The sequence below is a fragment of the Pleuronectes platessa genome, assembly GCF_947347685.1.
Source record: "Pleuronectes platessa chromosome 2 unlocalized genomic scaffold, fPlePla1.1 SUPER_2_unloc_1, whole genome shotgun sequence".
In the NCBI taxonomy this organism is placed as follows: Eukaryota; Metazoa; Chordata; class Actinopteri; order Pleuronectiformes; family Pleuronectidae; genus Pleuronectes; species Pleuronectes platessa.
The window spans coordinates 105,186-124,356 of NW_026518866.1; the positions used below are offsets into that span (position 1 = coordinate 105,186).

Below are 19,171 nucleotides of genomic sequence, written 5' to 3' on the forward strand. Positions count from 1 at the left end.
TCAGTGTTTTTCACTGGATCCAGAGACAGATGTGAACAGCAGGTCACTTTTCAGCTCCATTTAAACATCATGATGAATCTCATTGTACGGCTCAGTCCCAGTAGACGCTCCCAGTCAGGACTCAGTGTTAAAGTGAAGATCTGGATTCATGATCCCACACCGTCCATTATTAACTAAATACATGATCCTAAGTTTGTTATCTACATCATAACATCACAATAAAACATGAACTGTGAACCAGTTCATCTTCATGGGTATGAACTGGACTTTGAACTGGGTTGTTTAAAGAGTGAACCGGTTCAACAGGGAGGAGGAGCCTGAGAACAGGGAGCGGTCAGACTCCATTTTCACCTGGACGAGCAGAAGGAAGGAAAGTGAGCAGGTGAGTGTGAACACAACTTTCTGAAAGTTTCACAGTCTCACTCTCACACCTGCTGTTAACATCCGTCTGCTGATCACATGACTCTAAGTTTGTCAGTTCACACCTGGTGACAGACGTCATGTGATCGGATCCCAGAGACAGATGTGAACAGCAGGTCTGGATCAAAGAGCCTTCAAAGGACTAATTAACAGAGTTAACTCACAGCTTCACTTTTTATCTTCATCTGTTCATCAAGTGTTTAATAATACAACGTGTTTTGACAATCATACGTTACAGTCACCTGAGTGTGTGTGTGTGTGTGTGTGTGTGTGTGTGTGTGTGTGTGTGTGTGTGTGTTTGTGTGTCCTTGGGTGTGTTTCTTGAACTTGTTTGTCCTGATTCCTGTGAGCTCAGGAAAACAGGAAGTGATGCAATTCGCTTACCGTAGTACGTCAACGTAAAGTCGGAGAGAGAGAGAGAGAGAGAGAGAGAGAGAGAGAGAGAGAGAGAGAGAGAGAGAGAGAGAGAGAGAGAGAGAGAGAGAGAGAGAGAGCCTATTGTCCTTCACCGGAAGTTTTTTACTTTTAATGTATCTACAGCCTTCCTGAGGTTTCTGATGTGATCACTGTTTTTCCTTGTATATAAGTATTCCTGTGTACTCAAATAAATACCAGTACTACAAACTATGAAGCCCTGCATCTATTCAGAAACGCTGGAGTGCTTTTATTTTGAAATGGGTAGGCTACAGGAAGTGTTGCAAATATTTGTGTTTGTGACGTTTTCAACAGATAAACATTGAAACTGGTGTGAAAGATCATTTCACTGTGTTCTACTGTAAACTGAGCGCAGAACCAGAAGGAAATAGACCAGACCTTGAATATCTAGAAGAGCAGCGTGGCCTGAACCACAACTGAGCCGCAGCCGGTGCAACATGGACGAGGACACTTCAGAGCAAGTTGGACCCTCAACCACAAAGTAAGAGACCTGCTACAAACATGTGAAGCTCCAAACTGAATCCTCACAGAATGAACCAGTGAATGATGTGTTCTGAATAAAAACATGTTTGTGTTTGCAGAGGTCAGGACCACAGACTGAGAGCAGAGTCTCCAGGGTCCAGCTGTCTGTCTCTGAAGAGTGACCGGTCCATGAGACATCCTCCAAACTTCAGTAATGAACCTGGACCCTCACACACAGAGTAAGAGCCTGTTTCTACTGGGACCTGCTCTGAAGAGGATCTAGTTTCCTCTAGTGTGGCCCCTGCATTAGGACACAGCTTCATTGAAGTTGGTGACTAATCTCTCAGAATCACTCAAAGAGCTCAGACCTCCACCAAGAACCAACACGCTCCTTATGAAACCACTTTGAAATCCACTAGAGACTCATTCTGATTTGGATCTGCACCAAATTCCACACACTGGTAAACATCAGTCCTCTGAGCATGTCTGTGAAAGAGGACCCCCCCCCCCCCCCCCCCCGATCTGGTTCACAGACCACAACCTTCCACCAAGTTTACTGGTAATCTGTTGTTTTTTATAATCCCACTAACCAACCAACCAACACACAAACATACTGGGTGAAAACAAAACCTCCTTGACAGAAGTGATGACAACCTGTGACTGTGACATGTGAGTTATCAGGACATGTCTTCACAGGGAGAGGAAGAGGAGTCATGTTTCTGAGGAGGAGCAGTCGTCCTGCTGTGCTTCGTGTCAGGACGTCCTGAAGGATCCAGTCTCCACCAGCTGTGGACACTGGTTCTGCAGACAGTGCATCACCTCATACTGGGACCAGTCTGGTTCTTCAGGAGACTCCTCCTGTCCCCAGTGTGGACAGAGATCCAGAACAGGAGCTGGAGGTCAGACAGCCGGTCAGAGCAGCACTGTACATGTGTCTGCTGATGTCTTCACTTCTGACAACAGCACATGTGGTTTTATTTTGTTCCTTCATACAGCATCAACATTTAACATCGTTAGAAAAGCACAAAGTTAAAAAGCTTTTATTTTCTGTAGTTTTTCTGTATCTGATGAAAACAATCAGCAGATTCTCAGATTCTCTGTCTCTCACATAGTTTCTTGTCTTTCAGCAGATCGTGGTCTGCAGGAGGTTTCAGATGAACATAAGCTCAGTGTGAGGAGGAGATGTGAACATGTGACTGAAGGAAGTGATGAAACAGGAAGTAGAACCCTCCTCAACAGGATCTACACTGAGCTCTACATCACAGAGGGACAGAGTGAAGAGGTTAATACTCAACATGAGGTGAGGCAGCTTGAGACGGCTTCCAAGAAGAAGATCCTCCAGGACACTCCCATCAAGGTCCACGACATCTTTAAAGCCTCCACTGACCAGCAGAGCAGCATCAGAGTCGTCCTGACCAACGGCGTCGCTGGCGTTGGAAAAACCTTCTCGGTGCAGAAGTTCACTCTGGACTGGGCAGAGGGTTTAGAGAACCAGGATGTGGGTCTGCTGGCTGTGCTTTCGTTCAGGGAGCTGAACCTGGTGAAGGACCAGCAGCACAGTCTTCTCACGCTGCTCCATGTTTTCCATCCAGCGTTACAGAAGCTCACTGCAGAGACGCTCGCTGTCTGTAAACCTTTGTTCATCTTTGACGGCCTGGATGAAAGCAGACCTTCTCTGGACTTCAACCACAGGGAGCTTGTGTCTGAGGTCACACAGAGGTCATCAGTCAACGTGCTGCTGACAAACCTCATCCGGGGGAATCTGCTTCCCTCGGCTCTCGTCTGGATAACCTCCAGACCTGCGGCGGCCAATCAGATCCCTCCTGCATGTGTTGACAGGGTCACAGAAGTACGAGGCTTCACTGAGGCCCAGAAGGAGGAGTACTTCAGGAGGAGATTCAGTGATGAAGAGCTGTGCAGCAGAATCATCTCACACATCAAGACGTCCAGGAGCCTCCACATCATGTGTCAAATCCCAGTCTTCTGCTGGATCAGTGCTACAGTTCTGGAGCACATGTTGACCACAGACCAGAGAGGAGAGCTGCCCAAGACCCTGACTGACCTGTACTCACACTTCCTGCTGGTTCAGACAAAGAGGAAGAACAACAAGTACGGTGAGGGACATGAGACGACTCCACAGCAGCTGACGGAGGCTGACAGGGACGTTCTCCTGAAGCTGGGGAGGCTGGCACTTAAACATCTGGAGGAAGGAAACATCATGTTCTACCAAGAAGACCTGGAGCGGTGTGGTCTTAATGTCACAGAGGCCTCTGTGTACTCAGGAGTTTGTACTGAGATCTTCAGAAGAGAGTGTGTGATCTTCCAGAAATCAATCTACTGCTTTGTTCATCTGAGCGTTCAGGAGTTTCTGGCTGCAGTCTACATGTTCCACTGTTACACCAAGAGGAACACAGAAGAACTCAACAACTTCTTGGGAATGCGTAAGAAAACAGACAGTACCTTCTCCCTGGATGACCTCCTGAAGAGAACCATGAAGAAATCCCTCACCAGTACAAATGGTCATCTGGACCTGTTTGTTCGCTTCCTTCACGGCCTCAGTCTGGAGTCCAACCAGAGAGTCTTAGGAGACCTGCTGGGTCGGACAGGGAACAATCCAGAGATCATCCAGAGAGTCATCAACAACCTGAAGAAGATGAAGAGTGATGACATTTCTCCTGACAGAAGCATCAACATCTTCCACTGTCTGACTGAGATGAACGACCACTCAGTTCATCAGCAGATGAAACAGTTCCTGACGTCAGAGAACAAATCAAAGTATCTCTCTGTCATCCACTGCTCAGCTCTGGCCTACATGCTGCAGATGTCAGAGAAGGTTCTGGATGAGTTGGACCTGTGGAAGTTCAACACATCAGAACAGGGTCGACTGAGACTGATCCCAGCTGTGAGGAACTGCAGGAAGGCTGAGTGAGTCCAGACATGATCAATAACATGTTCAATCAGTGCGTGTGTGTGTGTGTGTGTGTGTGTGTGTGTGTGTGTGTGTGTCTGTGTGTCTGTGTGTGTTGAAGTTATTATTATTCTGTACATATACATTCTCATTGTTCTCATGTACATTTGAGAACAACTAGATCAGATGTGGAGAGTGAAATCCAATGTGATCACTGTGCTGGAGTTTGAGGGTTCAGACAAACGACCATGTGGGGTCCAAGAGAGATTATTGTATATACTGTGTATATATATATTTATATATATAAATAATATATTTATATATATATATGAGCAAACAGCACAGAGTGAGGAGACGATCACTGAATCAGTGTTTGGATGAGAATCACTGACGTTTCCTTTAAACTGAAGAAGCAGGAAATATAGTTTCTTCTTCTTTCTTGTGAAACCAGAGTTCCCACTCTGCGTTTGTCCTCCACCACCAACCAGTGCAGTGTCTGTCCCTCCAGGTTCCTGACATGTTGACTTCACAACAATATGAGGTCACTGTGACCTTTGACCTTTGACCACTGAAATCTAATCAGTTTCTCTTTGAGTCAAAATGTGAAGAAATCCCCTAAAGACAGATTTGAGATATCATGTTCAAGAGGCCATAACCATGTTCTGTGACCTTGACCTTTGACCTCTGACCTTTGACCACCTGAATCTAATGAGTTCCTCTGTTAGTCTGAATGAACGCTTGAACCAAATCTGAAAGGATTCTCTTGAGGAGTTTTTAACAAAGAGGGGATTTACCAGGGTGAGGGTCACATGATCACGTTTTGTATGAATGTTGTGTTTTCTGATTTAATTCTCACAGATTTGATATTTTCTTTAATTACAGACTCAGTCGTTGTGAACTCTCAGAGACTCACTGTCAAGTCGTGGCCTCAGCTCTGAAGTCAGACCCCTCACATCTGAGAGAACTGGATCTGAGGAACAACCCCCTGAAGGATTCAGGAGTGAAGCTGCTGTGTTCTGGACTGGAGAGTCCAAACTGTCGACTGGAGACTCTGAGGTCCTTAAATCCTTCTTCACTTTTCAAGATTCAAGATTCAAGATTCAAGATTTTTATTATCAAATGCACAACAATAACATTAAGCAGTCGCTGGCAGTGAAATGCTTGAGTCACAGGCTCTCTTCTGGCAATGCTCAAGTAATTACTAAAAAATAATAAAATAAAAATAAAATTGAAATAGTATGAAATAGAATAAAATAGAATATCAAAATTTAAAATAGAAAATAAAGTATACATATCTAAATATATATAAAAACAGCTGAAGAGAAAATAAAACAACAATAGTGCAATTTATGCAATGGTGCAAGTATGCAAATATGTCACGGTGCTGGTTTGGTGGAGTTATTGCAGTTCAGAGGAGTTTAAAAGTCTTATGTCCTGGGGGATGAAACTGTCTCTGAGCCTGGTGCTGCCGGCCCGGATGCTGCGGTACCGTCGGCCAGAGGGCAGCAGGCAAAAATGTTTATGGCTGGGATGAAAGGGGTCTTTAATGATCCGGCTGCTCTTCTTCCTCCACCGCTGGGTGTAGAGGTCCTCTATGGATGGGAGCTCCGTCCTGGTGAAGTGCTGGGCAGACTTCACCACCCTCTGTAAAGCCTCACGGTTCAGGGCGGTGCAGCTGCCAGTCAGGATGCTCTCTGTGGTGCACCTGTAGAAGTTGCAGAGAATCCTGGAGTCCATGTGGAGCCTCTGCAGCCTGTGGAGGAAGAAGAGCCGCTGCCTGAACGTCTTCCTGATGGAGTCTGTGTGATGGGTCCAGGTCAGTGATGTGGACCCCGAGGAACCTGAAGCTGCTGACTCGCTCCACCGTGGTCCCGTTGATGGAGGGGGGGGCGTGTTCTTCTCCTCGTCTCTTCCTGTAGTCCACGATCAGCTCCTTCGTTTTGCTGACGTTGAGACACAACAAAATATAAATACTTTTATTATTATTATTTATCACTATCATAATTTGCCAGAGTTGTCATAGTTACACAGTGAACTTTGTTTACTCCTTCGACTGACACAGCTCCAACAAAGCACGCAGCCACCTGACTGAAGAGAAGAAATACACAACACGTTGTTCGACAATGGAGACGTTAAGTTAGTTTTCCAGGTTTGCCTCGACACACATGTGTCATGTTGACAACACACTCGACACACAAGATCATCTGTTGATTTCACACAGATAAACAACACTTGCATTAAAGAAACTGTGACAAACAAACACACCCGTTCTGTGATGAGCGGTTGTGTTGTTTTCATTCTCCGATGAATGAACCTGATCATCGACAACAACGAGAACATCTTTTAAAATCCCGTCCGCTGACTTCAACCAGCAGCGACAGGAGGACACGTGAAGCTCCACACGTCCATTAGAAGCACGTTCACCAACTGGACTCATGAAAACACCGCTCGAGCTTCCTCCTTGTTGACGTGAGGGATGTTTACATGTACCTGTTGTTTGGTGTGTGCGTTGTAATGATCACCAGAGACAAACAGAAGCACTTTGAGTGGAGCTGGTGACGTGTGTGTGTTCTTCAATGCTCCCTGTGTCTCCTATGAAGAGGAGCATCAGATTGTGAAGCCTGGTATTAAGTTTACAGTTTATTCTGTGTTTGGACTTTCACCAGATGAACTGGAAGTTACCTTAAAGCACATCTGGTGACATACATCTGACAAATCAAAGAACGAGACATTTATCTGACGCGTGATGCAGATTTCAGTGACTCGGTGGCGTAGTGAGATCGTCATCAGGCTAGAAGCTCATAGTGCTTCAGCTCATTGTTTCGAATCCCGTTCAAGGTTTTTTTTTTTATCATTTAAATGTATATTGCGGTCTCAACGTGATGCTGACACAGACACATGAACTCGTGAAGGGTTCATGTAGGATTTTTATTTCAGCAAGACCTTCAGTAGATCACCGCACTTCACACACAGGCGCTTTGTGAAAATGACGAATCTGCCACCGGCGCTGAAAAGAGCGTCAACATCTGGAATGTCGCCAGTTGCCATGCGCGCCAGTTAAACTGGAACACCGGCTCACGACCCTCGTTTCCTTCGTCGTCGCCTCCGTGCTCCAGGTTGCCGCTCCAACCCGATGGACAGAAGTTGTTCTCTATCATATATGATGATAGGGCTCGCTTTACCGGAGTGCATGATAAAAAATAAAGTAGAATAAATAACTACAAGATAGAGAAAAAGAGAAAAAGAGCAGAGCTGTGGGAGAGCGTGAGACACAGCAGCCTTCCTCGGCGCTGTCCTCCCCTTTATCAGACTTTCTTTCTTATTGGGTCATTATTTATTTAAATTGTCTCAGTTCTGCTCTGCTCACTGTCCCTCAGTCATCTGTCACTCACCCAGCCTGTCAGTCACGTCCACCTCATCAACTCCATTCACCTGCACTAAGTATAGAAACAAACAGGAAGTGACATCAGGAGCCATCCCTACTTTAAACAGTGTTTAATTACACAAACCTGCTCAGTGACCAACACACAGATAAGAAGCTGATGAATGAAACAATGGTCCAACATGTCTGATCTGATATTTATCTTCAGGTCACAGACTGGACTGAGGTCAGCAGCATGTTGAGAGTCTGTGTTGACATGATGATGATCCACAACAACAGGAGGACACATTCTAATATTCATATTTCTTTATCCAGGTTGTGGAGCTGCAGACTGTCAGAGATCAGCTGTTCTTCTCTGGCTTCAGCTCTGAGGTCAAACCCCTCTCATCTGAGAGAACTGGATCTGAGCTACAACAGCCTGCAGGACTCAGGAGTGAAGGAGCTTCTTGATCTACAGCAGAGTTCAACCTGTCGACTGGAGACTCTGAGGTCAGTAGATGGTTGGAGTCAGTCCACGCTGCTTTCATCAGTATGTTACTAAACACAGTCAGTATCACAGATCCAGGGTCTGTGCTACCAAGCAGGATTTGTGGTTATCAGGTTAACTTCAGGTTTAGTTTTTTCAGTTCTACGAAGCTCGTCCACTTCTTAACCAGGTCAATCACCATGGTAACTTCTGATGACAGCTAACCTGCTCCAGGTTAAGTTGGAGATCAACCAGTATAGAAGCTCCGCCCACTGACCACAGTGACTCTACACTGTTGTGTGGTGCACACTCTCCTTAAAGGGACGGATAAGGGAAGTTTAAATCAACGTCTGGTTGGTTCAGTTGATCTCTAACTCACCCAGAACATCTCAATGTCTCCAGACTCATCCTGTCCCCAAAACACCAGATGACCTCAGCTTCCTGGAGACAGGTCCATGTGTGTGTCCTCAGAGACAGTGAGACAGTGTGTGTCTTCAGAGACAGTGAGACAGTGTGTGTCCTCAGAGACAGTGTGTGTCCTCAGAGACAGTGAGACAGTGTGTGTCCTCAGAGTCAGTGAGACAGTGTGTGTTCTCAGAGACAGTGTGTGTCCTCAGAGACAGTGAGACAGTGTGTGTCTTCTTCTCTTCCTCTCGTCTTGTTAGTAAACAACAGATTCAGATCTCGTGGCCTCGAGTTATTTATCTCGTTCACACGTTATTATGTCGTGGTCACAATATATTTTTACCAGATGCCACCAGGGGGCGCTGTAACTTACACATTGACACGATCCAGATGTTCTTCCTGCATTTAGCAGCTGTGACTGAGTTTCTTTTATTCTGGATCATGTGTTTGTTCTCCTCTGATTTTTATTATAGAACAGTTTGATCCTGGTTGTGAAATATGAGGCTCTGCTGTCAGTCAAACTGTGCATGTCTGTGATTGGTCATCCACAGTAAACCCCGCCCCTTTTATGTGCCCGCTCAGATCTCGATGAGGAAAACCTGAGTTAACTTAACGAGTTGATAACCAGCGTCATGTGACCACTTAGCCTGACTGTGTCTGTCAGGTTCAGTTGAGCTGATCTCAGAAAGATCTCCTGGACATGTTGAAGTGTCTTCATAGTTCAGGCCTCAGTGTTTCCTCAGTGAAGCTGTGAGAGGACAATGAGGACAGATGTCAGGATTGGACAGAGACACAGTGAGACAACAGTCGGCCAATCAGACGAGCTACAAGCTGCTTGGGATCATGTGACTGAGTTGACGTGAAGACGACAGTTGTTGTTGTTTTCATGTGAACAGGAAGTGAAGCTGGACCACAGCTGACAGCCTCACACGAGGGACAGAGACGGTGTCGTCTTCATCTGATCTGAGACAGTTTGTCCTCTCACTTCATCAGTGAAGAACTGATCAGGTGGATCTTTGTCACAGCTCTGAGATCAGTGGGACTGAAGCCTCTCCTCATCACATGGTAACCAGGAGCTCTTTATACAGAGCAGAACCTCTGCTGAGGTCCATCTGTCTCCTCTGGTCCCACTTTGTCAGAAGCAGATGTTCATCAACACACAGTGAAACATGGCTTCACCTGTAACAGCAGTGAATCCACCTCTCAGGTGTCCACTCTGCACTTTGACATGCAGAGGACACACACTGAGCTCTTAGCGTGTTCATTCCAACACGTGAACATGAAGCAGAGAGGAAGCTGCTCCACCTCTGAACAGGACTGAAGTCCCTGCTGCTCTTTCTACTGGATGAGCTGCATCACTGACTCACAGCTGATGAAGTGAGTCTCTGTGACACTGATGTCTTCTTCTCTCAACAGGTGGGAGGGGTCTTCGTGGGACTGAGGTTGAAGAGGACAGTGTGTGTGGACGGAGGCTGAGCTGTGTCCTGAGGATCCAGAGGCTGAAGCAGCAGCAGCTTGTGTGTAGTCTCCAATCTACACAACCCCTAATCTGCATGTGTTTGTGAGATGAAGCCGGAGCACCTGGAGAAAACACGGGGAGAACATGCAGACTCCACACAGGAAGACCCCATCTGAACCGGATTCAAACCAGCAACCTTCTTGCCCCGATTGTGTTTATTCACATGAAGAATGTGTTTATTGAAATGACACAACACAAGCAGAATATATAAACCCTCTATAAAGAGTCACATACAGTGTGTTTAAGTTTGTCTTTATTATTGTCCACCTTTGTCCCTCAGTGTGTCTCCATGTGTGTAGAACCACATTCTGTGTATATGTTTGTTTATGATCTTAAAGTTCCTGGATTCACGTCACAAATTGATTTAGTTCAACACAAAGTTCAACACATTGAAATCACTTTGAGTTTAAAATCTGAGTTTTGTCTTTGACACAAAAGATCAAAACTCTGGACTTAAAAATGGGACGTTTTCATTTCTGCATCAGGTGCAGAGCGGTGGTGGCTTTTCTACTTTTGACCCACAGGTGGCGCTGCAGTATAACAGCAGCACATCCCAGTCAAAGCCTTTATATTCAGTCTATGAGTCAAACACATGGATCATTTCCTCTGTGACAAACCAGATGTAACGAGAAGAAAAACATCTCAGAGAGAAAAGTTCTGTTTCTACTTGTCTCTGCTTTAATGCTCAATAAACATCCTTCCACCGACTTCACTGGAATCATGACTCAGCTTTTCTTTCCTCTTCAAACAAACTGGTGGAAACATCTCGTCCTTGGTGCAGGTAAAAGAACAAAATCACCAGTTTGACATAATGGAAACCAGCAGAAGAAAAGTGAATGAGACATTTACAGAATGAAGAAGAGTCGATGAAGAGCAGAGCATCTTTAAGTCTCTGAGGAAACTGTTTAATAAACATTTTACCATATTTAATAGAAAACTGACCCGAGGACGTTTTATACAAACGTAGATGAAGATTCTTGTTGTACGTTCTCGAGCACCACCTCAGAACAACCACCAGGGGGAGACTGTTGGAGAAACAAAACCTTTTGGTTTCCTCTGTTCCTAATCTTAACCCTAACCTTTGACCTTATTTAGGTTAAAGTGATCAGAACATGCTGTTTACTTGTCAGTGTCTTATTCAGACTAATGTCTTCATCTGGTTAATATCAGACTATTGGTTCCATGTGAACGTGTCGAGTGCCTTGCCCAAGGAGCCGGAGTTGAACCACCAACCTCCAGGTTAATAGATGACAGGCCTCAGTCTCTTGGGAGGGAATTTTCAACTGTTGTCTTGAACCTACTGGAAGTGTGTGTAGTTTGATACAGACAGTATTTCATACTGAGAGCAGGCAACAAGGAAATATCATAAGACCTTAAAAAGGTGGAATCTATAAACCCTGTGGGGGGGGGGGGGGGGGGGGGGGACACAGCTGTGAAAGATTTCACTCATTTAATGTCGACCAGAAGATATAAAAAGGTAAAGTTACTAGAAAATATACAAAAACATAACAGGTGTTCAAATATAAAGGAGAATAAGTTTATGGTCGTCTTTGTTTTATTCAACATTGCAAGAGTTAGAAAATCGACCGTTGTCATATGATTTAATTATTAATGAATTAACACGAACGCTTCCCAATAACTGACTGATTTCAGTTCATTATTCCACAAACATGTGGAGACTGTTGTTGGATGAAATGTAGAAAGTGCAGAGTGAAGAAAAGAATGATTTTACGTAAGAAAGGTCGTTTATTCAGAGTAAAATACTGATTATAATAATATGAACACCTCAATCAACACCAGACCACAGCTCCAGTGAAACTTTACACTTCCCTTTGTTTCAACACTTCTCACTACGAAGCCCGACAGGAGTTAAAAATGACTTTTCTACCTGGAAAACAAGAAACCATGACGTGTGACAAATGGGAGTGGTAACAACCCCCCCCCCCCCCCCCGACTTCTTTAATCACTAGTCTACTGTTGGTAAAAAAATGCTATAAATACATCATATTTAACAAAGCGTAGAAAACAGATCAAGTATAAATAGGGAACTAACAGAAACAGATGGAGGGTTGGTGACTGTTGAAAACTGCTGCTCATGGTTTTCTCTTTATGTTTATATCTAATATCTACATCGATTACATCCAGTTCACAAAGACACCAACACGTCTATGCTCCTGTTTGTATCTGATGATGTACGAGTAGATGTCTGGAGGATTTCTCTGATTGTTGGATGACACATGGAAACTGTAGGTTGTCACAAATATGCATTTAAATCAACACTGTGCAACTTTTCTAGCTGAAAGCAGCAGCTTGGTGAAAGTGAGTCTGATGTGTGAGTGTGAACAAGAGAAAGTTTCCTCCTTCTCTCCCTGAGCGTCTGTTCTCTGTGACTCTGCTGAGTGGGTTCCATCTCCTGAGAGAACAACTGACTGAGAGTCACAGACACAACCAGCTGCAGCTGAAGAGTGGAGCTGAACTGAGATCAGTTACAAACACTCTGAAGTTATTAACAACCAGAGTTTATCTCCAAGATTCAGCAGGAAACTGTGAAACATGAAGATTTGTTACAGCTGCAGCTCTTCAGGTTCAGGAAGCAGAGGATCATGGGTAATATTTCAGTTCAGTGAGTGGGACTCGCGTCATCGCTCGAACACAGATTACAAACAGAGTCAATCACCACATGTGGCCGCAGGGGGCGCTGTTGGTCAATAAAAGTTGCACAGTGTTGTTAATATTCATCTATTTTATACAAACGTTTATTTTGAATCGTAGATTGTTGTCGCTGTTGTCTTTTAAAGGCAATAAGTAAACAAATGATTTATTTTTTACATCTTTACCAGAGAAGTGAATCCTAATCACAAGCTGTCAGATAAATGTGGTCCTCATCAAGGTGAAGATCAGCAGATCTACTGAAGGCCCCCAAGGCTTCGTGGAAACACTGGAGGGTCCATTGATTAGAAGGGATTTCTGATTCCTGCTCTAAAGGATCTCTCCAGGATGTGCCCTCCTCTTCCTCCTCTTCCTCACTCCGTCCTTCTTCCTCTGTGGCGTCCTGGTCACTTCCTGGTGAGAAGCTGGTTCTCCAGCTGCTCCAGACGAGCAGTCATCCCAACCAGTGGGCAGTTGATTAAGGAATAACAAACACACACATGAGTAGTTTCTGAACATCTCACAGATATTTGTCTCTTTACAAATTCAGACTTGTTGATTTTCAGCAGCAGAATAATTCACACTCATCTCTGACATCGAGTCAAAGAAACATCATCTAACTGGTTTATATGGATCCAGTTCCTGACACGTTCGATACCAGTTGGATGAATTTCACTGTTTCCTGATTTGTATTCATCTCCATTGAATCTGTTTTTCAATGGACAGTGTAAAACATTAATATCTGGTGTTTCTCTTCTTCCTTCTGAACGAGCACCACTCAGGTGCCTCCATGTCCTGAGCTTCTCCTTCACACCTCCTTCACTCTGATGGAGCAGCTGCTGGGGACAACAGGCAGCGTTTTGAAAACATCACATGAGAAGATTCTTTTAGTTTCACATGGTCACACACCTCAGTTCACTGTCTAACATCAGAGCAGCTGTTTGTTTCCAGATGTGTTGTAAAGGATATGTTTCTGTGTGAGCTGCTCCAGGCTGCTCATGGTGGCCTGCTGGAACTCCACCAGACTCTCACAGGCACACGGGTCCTTCACCTCGATCTCCCCCTGACTCTCCTCTGCACACACACGTCAGCACCATCATCCACATGGACGCACATGTCACCGTGTGGTCACCGCTTCTAGTTTCACTTCATGATGCCATCGTGAGTCACTTCAACTGTTTGACCTTCACTTCACCACATCTGTCTCCGTGCTGCAGTGATTGGTCACTGATCAGGAAACACTGCTGCAGTTTAAACTTGTGTTTCAGGAGTAAATCATGATTTAGCCTGAATGTTCCTGGGACCAACTGAAAAGTTCAATACTTGAAAACAAAGTTAAAAACGTCTGAGTTGCTCTTCTCTTGTTTACATGTGGAATAAGGTTCATCTATGGAGATATAGTTAATCTCCAAACTGTCATGTTGCACCTTGGCCAGTAGATGGAGCCAAACAACAAGATATTAAATTACCCTGCCGGCATTATCTTCTTCTTCTTCTCTAGGAATGGTTTCACATTTGAATTTTTAAAAAGAGGATTTAGTTTTTACAATGTGTGAGTAAAATATACAGTTTGAAAAGTTGAGTTGATCCATTCAGACTTTTGCCAAATTAAGACGTAAAAAATGTTGAATGTCAAAAAAGAAAAATTTCCTCATTGTCAAACTCACAAAGAAATGTAATTAAGATTTGATATTTTACAGTTTAACCAATAACTTCTTACTCACAGATACAACCAAATATACAGGGCTCGAATAAAGAAGTAAAACATAAAAATAATTGCACTTCTTTTCTAAAGTGTTAATTTTATAAAATAAAACATTTGCTTCTTGATAATAAGTGTGTGGTGTTGTGTGTTGTGTTTGTCGTGTGGCTCCTGCACATTGTGAAGACGCAGCGTCCTCAGTGGAGGATTGTACCTGGACAGACGTTCAGCTTGAGGTTCTCAGCGATGGTGCTGATGGCCGTGAAGTCGCTGGTGTAATAGAAATGTTTCTCCACGGGTTCGGACGCGATCTCACGAAGCTCCTCCTCCACAGCTTTCCCCACGCCCACAGCGTACATGGTGATGCCTGCGTACGTGCACACAGAGACCGTTCATCTGCAGCCACTCATCAACTGACAGGTCCAGAGAACAGACCGTTCATCTGCAGCCACTCATCAACTGACAGGTCCAGAGAACAGACCGTTCATCTGCAGCCACTCATCAACTGACAGGTCCAGAGAACAGACCGTTCATCTGCAGCCACTCATCAACTGACAGGTCCAGAGAACAGACCGTTCATCTGCAGCCACTCATCAACTGACAGGTCCAGAGAACAGACCGTTCATCTGCAGCCACTCATCAACTGACAGGTCCAGAGAACAGACCGTTCATCTGCAGCCACTCATCAACTGACAGGTCCAGAGAACAGACCGTTCATCTGCAGCCACTCATCAACTGACAGGTCCAGAGAACAGACCGTAGATCCTGCGTGGACCCTCTCACCGCTCGAGTCTTACCAGCTTCTTTGGGCATCTTGGCGAACTCGGTGATGTCGTCCTGGGAGCGTCCGTCTGTGAAGACCAGTCCGATGCGGGGGATGTTGCGGCTGGCGGGACGAGCGCCCTCGGCCTCGGAGAAACTGTTCTCCAGCATGTGCTTCAGGGCCAGACCCGTCATCGTCCCTTTCTCCATGTACTCAACCTACACAGACACAGAGATGAGTGGACAGGTTCTTGTTAGTCTCAACCCACCGGGACGTCCCCCGCTGAAACCTGAAGTAACCATATTTGGGGGGAGCAGGGGGCGGAGCTCCAGGTCCACACCGGCTCCTCCTTCTGGACCTGCAGTCTACAGGTCTATGACTCTAACTGAAGTCAGGGACGTCCTGAGCAGAAGGTTCTCTTTGTATTCACCTGTTGGCGGCTCGTGAAATAAAATGTAGTGTGGACTGAGAGTTGTGTTAAAACTTTTATCTGAACTGTGTAATGATAATTCAAATGATCACACTGTCTTCACGTGGCTCCAGAATGAAAGGTGGTTCTCAGGAGGCTTTTTAATACTTTCTCCACACGGAGTCGGACATGAAAACATTAAAGTGAAGATAACAAACACAGGTTCACCTTCATCACTGCAGCTTTGATCTCCTCAGCAGAGTGGTACATGTTGAGAGGAAACTCTGTCCTGACCCGGCTGGAGTACTGGACCAGACCCACTCTGGTGCCGTGAGTGGACACGTCCAGGGAGTCCACCACCTGAGACACAGGAGGAGGAGGAGGAGGAGGAGGAGGAGGAAGAAGAGGAGGAGGAGGTGAGGGATATTCACACACACTAAAGGCCAAACTATAGTCGGGTTGCACGCACGCAAGACACGCAACACGCCCCTTTCTGGTGGCTTGCATGCGTCCGACAATTTTTCTAACTACACGACAAAGCGACGCGAGCCTCACGCAGCCCGCTTGTGATTGGTCTGCTTACTACATCCCGTCCGGAGTCTAGTTTCCGGTTTCATGCCCCACTACACGCAGAAATCACGGAAGATTTAGAAGAACGAATATGGACCAAATAGATGAGCACTTGGCAGAAGAGATCCGAAAGTATGACCACTTGTATAACCCGTCACTGACTGGCAGATTTGTCCGCCAGAAATAGGCTATGAGGAGCCGGAGTGGCGATGTAAATAAACAGTCGACGAAGAAGAAGACGTCTCTTCTTTGTGTGTTTTGTCTTTGAAAAAAAACGTTACTCCGCCTAGTGTTCTGGCGGTGAATTGCGTTGCAACACCCGCTGCACGTTAGAGAAGTATAAACCAAAACGAGGTCGTCGATGCAGCTGTGTGGCCTTCCGCGGTTGCAGTCGCAGGACTATAATTAGGCCTTAACACCACCTGTTCGTTTAAGAGTAGGCTCAAAACCTTCCTTTTTGATAAAGCTTATAGTTAGAGCTAATTAGTGCGGCAGAACGTTACTTTTTCTATTTTATGACACATGACACACGGAGCTTCTCTTTCCAGCTTCTCCTTCCTCTTCTCCATCCCTATCCCCCTTCCCCGGAATCCCTTTGCTTTATCACCCGCAGATCCAGGGCCTCTGTGGCCGCACCATGGATTGCGGTTTGTTGATCGCTGTTGAGATATCTATGTTTCTCTGTATCTTGTGATTATATTTTACCTATATCCTGTGAACAAATATTAGCTGTATAATCCATATAATCAATAATGCTACAACAGTTACTTTTAGTTAGAATGATGTATAATCTTTTTGACTCAGACGCAGGGTCAGGCCCAGAGCACGACCACAGAAAGAGCAGGTGTCAACCTGAATGTCAATCTGACCCAAAATACAATTCGGAGAAAAGTGTGTGATGGAAATTCATCTTGAGATTTGAAATAATGAAAGCACGGATGCTCAGAAAAGAGAGAGGATGTGCCAGAACTAATACAATAAGGTGCTTCATGAAATATGGTGAGAAAAAGATATGAAATCCTCCGGAAAAGTATTATCTGCTGGGTCTCTCCACTGTGGCAGGCTCCCTGTTTGCCAAGGCCACAGTAGTGGGACACCTGGTCAGTTGAAAGTGATGTGCTTGCAAAAAACTGCACTTTGAGGAAACAGTATACATCTGGCCAATGGCTGGCCAGATGAATTCCCTCAAAGAAAAAGAACCGCCTCTGTGCCCACCCTGTGTCTGATTATATATACTGTGGACTTAGGATTGAACTGGGCTTCTTCTCGACATGATCCACTGAACCTGGTGACGTGTCCGGCAGAACCCCAGAGACTCTCTGTAAGTATTTCAGTGAATACAATAAATGTTCAATTTCCAGAACTTCATGTATAAGTGTCTAATTATTCCTTCTCAAATCCTGGATCAACAAACACGCTTGTCCAATCGCCGGAGGCGAGTTCAAGTTTAAAAGCCTGGCGACAACATCGCGCACCGGGGGTCGCGGTGGTGGACCCTGTGTGGTGGATTCTGTGTCGCGCTGGCATCGGGTATGGGCATTGGACCAGGACCGCGGCAGCGGCTCGTGGTGGGTGGCGATGGACGGTGACTGAGGACTGGAGTGGCGTCTGGTCTGGATGGTGGATCGTGGTCTAGATGGTTGCTGAGCATGGACTGTGCTTGCAGCGGGACTGCTTGGCATGTCATGTTGGGGTTGTCCTTCGGGATGTCTACCCTCATCAATGCTGCTAGAGACTTTGATTATTGATGATGTTTTCCTGCACGTGGCATCTATTGCACTTCTGTCCGTCCTGGGAGAGGGATCCTCACATGTGTCTCTCTGAGGTTTCTACGTATTTTTACCTGTTAAAAGGTTTTTAGTAGTTTTTCCTTACTCTTGCTGAGGGTTAAGGACAAATTATGAGATGAATTGTAATTTGTGAATATGGGCTATACAAATAAAATTTGATTGATTGATTGATTAACACACACACTAACACACACACACACACACACACACTTTTCTGCAGGGAGTGGCTGGTGGCTCTAATTTAAGTCAACAGAAGGAGACACTGGAGACGGAGACAGAGGACACTTCCGTGTTGCTCCTCTGGAGATAGAACTTGGTAGCCTGGATGCCAGACGAACTTAGCCCCGCCCACAACATTTGAGGTCGAAAAATTCGGTCTGGAGTCGCTCCGTTGGGGAGAAATTATGCCCGACTGGGCCAATCAGATTGTCAGGGCGGGCTTTATACGATGATTGACAGATGATCAACGGTAACGTAATCAACCACGTCATCAAAGTGCCCTTGGGTTGAATTCATTTTCAACAAACATGGCTGCCGCTGGCGAGCTGAGATGTGTAGATGCTGCCATTGAGTCTGTTTTAGAAGACATCGACAGCGCATTCATTTTGAAAGAGGAACACAGAACGTGGAGGCGACGCCAGAGCACCGCGCTAATCCCTATCGCCCCGGCGCTGGGCTGTTCACACCGGACACTGAAGCGACGCTGAACCGCCGGGCAGCGCTAATAATATCACCCGTTGATCCAGAGATTAAAAGCATAAAGTTACATGTTGATCCAACATTAAGCAACAGCGTCCCAACGTTTGTCTTTCTTTGTGTTGTGTTTATACAACATGTTCCGATGATCATACAACTCACTGTACTTCTCCACTTCAATTATTAATTTAATGTCTTCCATGTTGAAGAACTTCGCTGTTTGCTCCGTTAAATGTCGAGTGTCGGGGGTAAATTACGTATTCTCCACTCAAGCCTATGTGGGGAACACGTAGCCCCCCCTCTCTCTTTTTATCTGTATCACTGCTTGTGTGGCTGGAGTGGATGGGCAGAGGGGGACATTTAATAATGTCATTGGTCAAATTAAAGCTCCACGACGAAGGGGACTATAAAGTATGGGATGCATTTTTGATCATTTATATCATATAAAATATGTCATCAATATCGTTTAAAATCGTTTTTCAGTGTGTTTCCTGGTGCGTCAAGCGCAAAAAATAGACTCGACGCCGAAACGATCTCTGCACGGTGCGAGGCAGCCTTGAGGCAGCGCGGTGCTTCAGCCTCCGGTGTGACCGGC

General features: G+C 45.4%; 2 protein-coding genes across 2 annotated transcripts in view; one reads left to right on the forward strand and one right to left on the reverse strand.

The window, feature by feature from the left end:
* LOC128436258 (protein NLRC5-like) overlaps window positions 1-19,171 on the forward strand; it is a 426,728-nt gene that overhangs the window by 72,823 nt on the left and 334,734 nt on the right. The window contains 1 exon segment of the mRNA XM_053418014.1: window positions 7,923-8,096. Coding sequence (XP_053273989.1) covers window positions 7,923-8,096 — 174 coding nt within the window.
* Window positions 13,753-16,380, reverse strand: LOC128436269 (matrilin-4-like). The gene is made up of 4 exons (XM_053418034.1): window positions 15,749-16,380; window positions 15,146-15,329; window positions 14,563-14,715; window positions 13,753-13,968 (listed from the first exon to the last, which is right to left on the reverse strand). The coding sequence occupies exons 1-4, from the start codon at window positions 16,025-16,027 to the stop codon at window positions 13,922-13,924; spliced, it is 663 nt and encodes a 220-aa protein (XP_053274009.1). The 5' UTR covers window positions 16,028-16,380; the 3' UTR covers window positions 13,753-13,921.